Source organism: Antrostomus carolinensis, unplaced genomic scaffold (genome assembly GCF_000700745.2).
Source record: "Antrostomus carolinensis isolate BGI_N321 unplaced genomic scaffold, ASM70074v2 scaffold16667, whole genome shotgun sequence".
Lineage (NCBI taxonomy): Eukaryota > Metazoa > Chordata > Aves > Caprimulgiformes > Caprimulgidae > Antrostomus > Antrostomus carolinensis.
The window spans coordinates 38,129-47,266 of record NW_010328204.1 but is presented as its reverse complement, the minus strand read 5'-3'; the positions used below and the strand labels follow the sequence as shown (position 1 = coordinate 47,266).

The following is a 9,138-nucleotide window of genomic DNA, read 5'->3' as shown; positions in this document are numbered from 1 at the left end:
TCTTCATCCTCTCCAACGAGACCGTCAACATCTGGAGCCACCTGCTCGGCTTCCTCCTTTTCTTCACCCTGGGTATCTACGACCTGACAGCCGTCCTGCCAGCCGCCGGCGCCTCCCGGGAGGACTTTGTCATCTGCTCCGTCTGTCTCTTCTGCTTCCAGGTAAGTAAGGGCTGGTGCCAGCCGAGGTGACCTGGGTTAAGGTCAGAGCGGGGAAAGCACGTTTGAAACGGCTCTGCTTGTAAAGGGAAACGACAAGTTGATTTTGACCTATTTAATATATAAACTGGGGAGCACAGCATAGCTGGCATAGGGAACAGTCTGTGAAAAGCAACTATAAATGATCAGAGGGATGGAACAGCTCTGCTGTGAGGACAGGCTGAGAGAATTGGGGCTATTCAGCCTGGAGAAGAGAAGGCTCCAGGGAGACATTATTGGACCTTTCAATATTTAAAGGGGGTTAGAAGACCAATGGGAACAGACCTTTTAACAGGACTTGTAGCGATAGGACAAGGGGTGATGGTTTTAAATTAAAAGAGGGTGGATTTGGGTTGGACATAAGGAACAAATATTTGATGGTGAGAATGGTAAAACCCTGGCACAGGTTTGCCCAGAGAGGTGGTAGAAGCCCCATCCTTGGAAACATTCAAGGTCAGGTTGGACGAGGCTCTGAGCAACCTGATCTGCTCACTGCAGGGGGGTTGGACTGGGTGGCCTTTAAAGGTCCCTTCCAACCCAAACCATTCAAAGATTCTATGATAAATTGTCCAAGGCCGTATTTCACAGCTTCACTGGGGCCTTGGGGTTCAGTAGTATCTGATGTGGTTCCCAGATGGCTTCAGTTGCTGCTGGAAAGGGTCACCCACCAGAACCTAGAAATGAGCCTGATGCTGGTCTGGAATGGCAGTAGGGCTTGTGTTCTAACTTTTTACCTGCTCTAAGTAAGTGCTTCTGTATCAGATGAAATCTGTTCTGAACAGCAGATTTCCCAATGTGTCATCATTTGACTGTTGAAGCTCTTGGCACACTGTCCCTCAAAAAGTGTGTAGAGTGCTGTTCGTGTTCCCTGAAGGGTAGAGGATGCCTTTGCAGAGCTAGAAGTGGGGAAGCACCTCTGTTGTGCTCTTCCTTATTCCTCTTGAGGGTTGCAGAGAAACACAAACATTTCTCAGGGGAAAAAAAATTTGATGCCAGCCTAAAAGCAAATAAGTGGCCTCTGTGCAGGAATTTTATCTCTTGTGTGTTCTCTTGGTAAAGCAACGTGGGTGCCAGACAGTCAGGGCGGAGTTGGGCTTCGGTTTCTGCCTGTGGTAGTTTGGCCAAGCAGAATTCATCATCCCACTGTACTCATGCAGACGTGGCCCCACTCCCTTGCCTGCTGGCTCCTGGCTTGTTCTCACGGCCTAGCCCTCAACAGCCCTGTTTTCTTAGCTGTGCAACTTGCTCTTATCACATCTTGCAAAGTTTTCTGTCCCTTCTTCCATCTGCCAGAGAAGCTTACGTTCGTTTCTCTTGCTGAGTGCTGGGAATCCTAATTGCCTACGCCAAGTGGCACTGCAAAACGTGTCACGGGTCAGTCACCTGCTTTAAGTTCAGAGCTCAAGCTTGCTCTACTGCCTGTTCATTTTTAAAACATTAATGTGTCCTTATTTGAACATTTGTATAGGTCTGTATGCTTTGCTCAGTAGGATATCATCTTTTCTGCTGTCACCGCTCCGAGAAGACCAGCCGACGATGGATGGCATTAGATTACGCGGGAATTTCCATTGGGATCCTGGGCTGCTATGTGTCAGGCGTGTTTTATGCCTTTTATTGTAATAATGTAAGTTGGAAGCACTTGTTTGTGTAACATTTAGTTCCTGTGGTCGCATTGTCATGGTTTCCACGCCCTAGGAAGGGGGTTCATTGCAGGATGTCCAAATAGAATGTTAATCGAGAGACAGGGATGGAAACAGAAACCAGTTCCTTCTGACAGCAGCAGGATTTGCTGAAGTGATAGGAAAAATGAGTTTTGCCTTTCAAGCTGTCAATCACACAGGCCTCAAGAAAATATTCAAATTTAGATGAAGGCAGGTAAATGTTACAGGTCCTACCTTTGTCAAAGGTATCCTCATGATGTATCCCCATCACAACTAATTCAGACATCATTTCCCACTAGGTAGCTTATACAGGAGGCAGAAACAAGCTTATTTTGTCTTTATCTAATAGAGGACAAGTGAAATTAGTTCCCTTCAAAGGCCTAGATGACATCCACGTCTGCAGTGGATACAGCCATCGGGTAGCTGAACACGTCTGCTGAGGCAGAGGTGTATTTAAAATGTTTTGGTGAGGGCACTGCTTACAGTAAATGATGTTCTACCAGGTGTAGATTAGCGATAAGAGTCCCTTCCCTCCGCTGTCCCTTGGTAAACACAAGTCCATTCATTCCAACCCTATCGTTTGTGCTCACGGCAGCGACAGGAGAATTGATAAATCATTGCATTAAGTCACATAAACTTTCTTTTTTTTTTTTCAAGTTTACTTTTACACGTGATGAGAAAACCCACAAACTTGCTTTTGTTTCTTTTTTTTCTCTCAGTACTGGCGTCAGGTATATTTAATCACTGTGCTGGCAATGATCTTGGCAGTATTTTTTGCTCAGATTCATCCCAGTTACCTCACGCAACAGTGGCACAGACTGCGCTCCGTCATCTTTTGCTCAGTGTCTGGATATGGAATTATTCCCACCATCCACTGGGTGTGGCTCAACGGTGGCCTTGGTGCATCTATTGTACAGGTAAAAGAACAGATTCAGGAATTAAGATTCCCTTTTGCTTTTCACTTGCCATTTTCTTTCAATCCTCTTACATTTCAGGAAATGAGGGGGAAGGAGTGGGAATTAAAATTTCTCAAAGCACAGAATTGTTTCAGACAACACAATCCAAATGCAAACACATGGAAACTTACTGAGAAGCAGTAAACAGGTTGAGTAGATTAAATCTGCTTTACTGACTTAAAACTGCACACCATGAGAAGGAAAACTGGATACAAGTGCGATGGAGTGTATCTGCCTGAGGGAGAGAGCAGGCTCTGTAGGGGAACCGCACCCTGGCTCACCCCAGGAGAGATGAGCTGAGTCAGCTGCGGAGTGGGAAGCAGTCTGTCAGGCTGCACGAGTGCTCTGGGCTCTCTGCCTCTGCAGCTCAAGAAGGGAACCAGAAGACACTGATGGGATGATTATTTGCTTCCTCTTCTGTTCCCTGGCTTGGCAGCAAAAATCAGTATTTGCCTACTCAGCCCTCTGTCTCTCACACAACCCTCATTTAACATCACTGTGAAGTTACTGAACTATTTTCCTGTACTTGTTTTACCGCTTAGAATTATGCTCTGAAAAGCAAGCAGCAGAGTACAGCGGAAGACAGTTAAATATGCCCCGATATGAAAAGTCCAGAAATCATTCCAGTTACCCAGGGATCAAATTGTGGTGAAGAAAACGTTCCCTTTTCACAGGGAGCAGTAACTTGTGCATGTCCTTAGATTGGCCCTGCTGAAGGACTGTCACCTGGGGTGACAGTTTACTCCAGACCAGAGCTGCTGTTCCATGTGGAAGAGCAACATTTATTAATATCTCTAATCTTCAGACAGGGCACCTAACCCTGGCCTTCTAAAAATCAGATAAACAGTAGGTGACACCCTACATCTTCCACCATTTAGTTTCTCCTGGTATAGCAGAATGGTAGGTATGGTACACATTTTGTTACCATACTTCAGAAGAATGTTCTGCTTCTGGTAACAAAAACTTTCTGTTAAGGAAAAAAACCAACAACTCATGAATGGGTTACTTGATTATTTACCATCCAGCCATTATTTACCACAGTATTCCTGTGGCTTTGGGTTTGAGCAACTGCAATCCCAACCAGTCAATGAGATTTTGCACTGAAGTCATCGTTCTCACTTCTTCTGACCATTCTGTGTGCAATTAGTGTCTTGGAATATGTCCTTCTGCTGACAGATTTCACATCTCCTGCAGGCTGCACACAAACACCAAGAAGCTGGTGTATTGAAGCAGAGAGGTCATGATGAAACAAGTTTCCTCCTATTCAGATTTTCCCAAACTTTGGCATTTGCTCCCTTGTTGGATTTTGTCCATAGATAACACAGGCAGCGAAGCCAGATTCAGTTTTGTCGTGCCTTTTTCTTTTTTATCTTTAGGAACTTTTTTTTTTTTCTTTCTATTTTTACCTTTTAAGAGAATAAAAGAGCTTCCTTTTCTTTTTCAGGAGTTTGCTCCACGCGTAGTTGTCATGTACTTCATCGCTGCTGTAGCTTTTCTCTTCTATATTTCCAAAGTTCCAGAAAGATACTTCCCAGGTAGGAAATTCTTTTCTGGGTGGGTTTTTTTTTTCCTGCAGTTAAGCTTCCCACAGTGCTACAGTCCTTGCTGTGAGCCCTGAACTTCCTGTGAGAGAACAGGTTGACTATGTTCTACGTGAAATATTCTCATACAGAGTAAAACGTTGCATGTATTTCCTTCAAAAGTAGGCAGACAACTTCTGATCAAGTTTGTTAAAGAACTTCCACTGCCTTCCAGCAAGTTGAGCTTTGGAGGAGGCTGATGGCTAATTGCACTGCAGGGGTTATTGCTGAATTTAACAACTTAATTACTCATCCTTTTTTTTTTCTTCCCCACAGGACAGTTGAACTACCTGGGCTCAAGTCACCAAGTGTGGCATATCCTTGCAGTGGTGATGCTGTACTGGTGGCATCAATCCACAGTGTACATCATGCAGTATCGACACAGCAAGCCCTGTCCTGAGTATAGTGCTGACTTGTGAGTGAAGGTACAGCAGTTTGCATACTCTTGGGAATAGGATATTCTAACAACTTTAGGGTTAAATAATCCTGGTTTTCACTTGTCACAAATTTCAGGCAACCTCCCCAGTTAGCTTGCCCCAAAGAAAATGCTGAGGGGTGGAATTGTTGCTTGGAAATGGAAACGTAGTTGATCTTGATGGCAGGCACTCTACTGTCTAGGCTGCTGGACTGCATGAGGCTCCAGTGCCCTCAAGCAGAGTTTTAGAACAGGCTGGACAGAGGTCTGACAGGTCCCTTTCAGCTCTGTTTCACCATTGTAATAGTCACAAACAATCATTAGTGTTTGTTCCTAAGTAGCCTTTCCCTCAGGCGTTTGTCAGGTTTTCAGCCAAGTAAGCGTTGATCTGGATTTTGTGGAAATCAGGCAAGAGTTACTAGTTTCACATGCATAGCTAAGTCACTAAACTCGTTTCCCCACTGTATTTCAGAGACACTGCGGTGAAACTTCTGACTTCTGAGGGTCTGAGCCTTCCCTGATGAGCTGAGCTGTGAAGTTAAACACTGAGGCAGTTCCATTTCTGACTTCTGGACTGTTACGTGCTTGCTGGGACAGTATCTTAGTAGGAGTTTTGAAGAAAACCCAACAGCACTGCCCAGGATGACATTAATTTCCTATTCTGCAATCAAGTAAACAGGAGGTCTTCCTGTAGTGGGACAGTGGAGAGGTGGGCTTTCACACTCACCATGTGGACCACAGCAGGGTTTGGTTTGTTTTTTTTCCTTGGTAAACATGAACAACAGAAGTAATTACCGTTGTGGAGTTAAGAGGCCCATAGACCAGGGTTTCAGCTGTTATTCAAGTGCATAATTAAGAAACTGCTCCTGACAGCACGCTTGGAAAACCACGGTAGGACCTGGTCTTGGATCTAAATCACAGCAGTATGGTGTGGTGCATCCTTCAGAGTCTTTGTTTCAATGACACGTTTACGCTTCAGCATCGGTACGGTAACTTAAAAAATTGAATTCAGTGGACTCTTGTACTTATCTGGACAAGCTCTTTTCCTTTTCCTGGAAGATAAGATCACGTATCATCCATCATAGCTACATCTTCAGTTCACATCTTAAAATTTCCCCCCTCCCCTTGACATGGGTAGTGCTATTACTTCAAGGAATTTCTCTGGATCCCTTCAGTAATTTGGAATTAGTATTGTAAATTATTTCAGGAGTAGCACTAAGCCTGCGTGTTCATGTTTGTTACTATCTCGCAATCAGTAGAGTTGCTAAGAATTTTTGTTAAGTTACATTTAACAGGAGGAAATAACACACCCTGAATAGTGAACCTGCTGTGGATTCAACTCATGGAACTTTGGCCTTTTAACAGGTGGTGTACTGTACTTGCAGACTTTGTTACTAAATATAACTTTCCACCGTAAGCTTTCCATGGTGAAAAGGTTGCCTTGGGTTTTAGAAGCTGTCGTGAAACCATCTCTTCCAAACTCAACACGAGGGAGACATGAAATACGCAGGTTATTAGATGACTGTAGCTCAGCATGATTAAGCTCAGTGGGGGCCAGTTTTTCACACAGGATTGGAATTATTTGGATTTTTGTGTTAGAATCGGCATTTTTCAAGTGGCTTTTGTACAGCAGCTGTGCTTGTGTTTACAGTTCAGTTGAGCAGTGGTAGCAAACACTGCTGCTTTGCACAACCAAAGTGTTAGCCAGCTGGAGATGACTCTGTTTGCCTCCAGATGCTGTTACCACTTAATCCCAAGCAGTTAAAGTTTGGGAGCAGAGCTGTTGAAGGACGCGAGTGTTGGAAAGCTGGAGATAGCCTAACAGTTTCTGCTTTGACTACAGGCAGAAACGTTCTGTTCTGGGATTATCAACTGTCCCAGCTGACCTTGCTACAAGTCCCTGTGTTACCTGCAGCGTGGCCTTCGATAGCGTCCCAGCATCTTCTCTCCTTTATTGCGATCGCCTGGCAACAGCCACGCTGACAGGGGCCTTGTAAGATTTCAAACCAGTTGTCTTACACCTGCAGCCACGGAAGAGACAGCCCTGCTAGGAACACCTCGGGCAACGGTGCTCAGAGCTGCGTGACACCTGAGGAGCCCTTAACTAACTGTCGGCCTCGTCAGTGCTATGCTGTTGCCTCTTTCCTCTCTGGGAGGGTTTTCCCTTGCTGGGATTTAGCTTACTCGGAGGTGGGAGAGGCTGGACTGGCAGGCTGTGTCAGGTCCCCCCCGAGCTGCCTCCTCACCCGGCCAAACACACCCACCTCCCTCAGCCTTTGTCAGCAGGGATGTGCCAAGGAGATGCGGAATACCGACAGGAAAGGTACTGTCAGGCACCTGAATGCTGCGTCGGGGATGGAGAAGGCAGGAACTTCTCTACTGGTCTGCTGGAGAGTAATGCTAACGTGTCTGCTAAGTTCAGGGGGTGGGTGTTGTGGGGTTTTTGGGGAGCTTTGGGGTTTGGCTTTTGGTTTTTGTTTTTTTGGGGTTTTTTTCAACTCCAGAATGAAGTAGTGGCAAGAACTGACTTTGCATTTAATATTCAACTCCCAAATCTTTGACCCTTTCAGTGTAAACAGATTTTTTTAATTTTTTTTTTTTTTAAACCAGACAAGCCAGTTTCAAGTGCACTAATTACTACTACTGAAGCCTGAGAAGGAACCTGCAAGTATAAAAGCTTGTTTCCAGTGTTATGTGAACAACAGTATTTGAAGAACGTGTGTTTGTGTATTGAAAACATACTGACTTTATAGTTTGCTAACGTATTTTTTTTACATAAACTCTTAAGTACTGTAGCAGTTTTCACTGGATAGGGAAACTGACTGCAAAGTTGTACATTTTTATTACCCTGACAAAATTTATCAAAGCTGCATGATGGTCTTTTATGTACATACTGAACCTGTAAATAAATTTCAGCTCATTGGATGTTTACTTGGAGTAACACCATTCTTGCATCTCACAGAGTGAAATGACAGACGTGAGCTGCTCAGCCACACAACTTCTGTCACCTCCCTGGAGTTTTAAACGTGCAGGGAGACTGTCTCCTGAATTATCGAGGCACAGCATGGCTGGGCAGGGCAGATGTTCCAGCTGCACTATTCCACTAGTGTGTGTCTTATATTCTATGAGTGATACTTAGTGTTCCATATGTGTTTTTTTGGAGGAACATGTCTAGATTAATCTGCTGCTGAACTCATCTTTGCAACCTCCTGCCTTTAGATCTGGATAGCTTCCAAGTGGGGCCTTGTTGGTATCTTTAAGAGCTCTGGCCTTTTCTGTTGCTGTGTCCTAAGCAAGAGAAGGAAAGGCTGATGCTGACTCTGCTTCAGCTGAAACAACAGCCCTCCTTCCCACCTCAACTTTGTAAACATGCTTTTGTCCTAACAGAAACGGTCCAACTGCAAAACCACAACAGAAACACGTACCCAGAGCATTTTTTAACTGCAGAGGCTGAAAACATCCCAACCCTCTGCCACAGATGGCAGGGGCAGAACACCTACTGCGCCTTCCAGTACCAGCACCCGTTCTCACCCTGTCCTGCAGCACAGGGCTAGTGCTCACACAATATTTATTACCAGTAACCCTCAGGTTTGCCCCAAGTCCTCTTCTGCTCGCGCTCTGCCAAGCCTTTAAACCACGGGCAGCAGGGTGCAGATTGAAAGACCTCATTATCCAGGAAAAACAAACAGTTTAATGCAAGAATTTTAACAGCCACGATTGTTCATTTTAATTTAAGTTGAAGCCTCCAGTTAAACTGTATTTCCTTGTGGATTTGCTTGTAATAAAATGAGACTGAAACGGGCAATAGGCAGAAGACAGAACAGCAGGACACGAGCCGCCATTTCGTAATTGAGTCCTGCTGCCACTCCATCTAGAAAACAGTCTAAAAAAGACTGTTTTCATTCTTGCTTCAGCTTACCTAAGAGTAAAATCAGTAGAAGCAACATTAAAAAAACCAACCAACCAACCAAACTGCTCTAGTAAACAATTGCTAGAAGGGGGGCAAATCACATTAAAATTACATCTAGAAAATTAGGTGCAGAACTAAGTCCACACAGGTAACATTGGGAACTGTACTTAACATTTTGTCTATGGAAAAGGGACAAAGCTTCAGTTACCACCTAGGAATCGGAATGTATCCTTTCAAAACCCTTCTGCAGGAAGGCTTTAAAGTGGAATACTGAACCTAAGGAATTAAAAATAGTGCATGATCAACTGGTTTTCAACAAGTCGGACAAAGAAAGATGATTGGGCAGCAAATACCAGTATTTTAAAACATTTCTGAAAGAGCAACAGCAGCCTACAACCACAAAAAGAAATCGATCAGCA

General features: G+C 44.4%; 1 protein-coding gene across 1 annotated transcript; it reads left to right on the top strand.

Moving 5' to 3' along the window:
• Positions 1-8: 8 nt before the first annotated feature.
• On the top strand, positions 9-4,813 carry PAQR3 (progestin and adipoQ receptor family member 3; the record flags this gene model as incomplete). Its single annotated transcript, XM_029086003.1, has 5 exons — positions 9-161; positions 1,666-1,821; positions 2,578-2,775; positions 4,259-4,349; positions 4,671-4,813. Coding segments are annotated over 5 exons (741 nt in total), but the record flags the coding sequence as incomplete, so codon positions are not given.
• Positions 4,814-9,138: the final 4,325 nt, after the last annotated feature.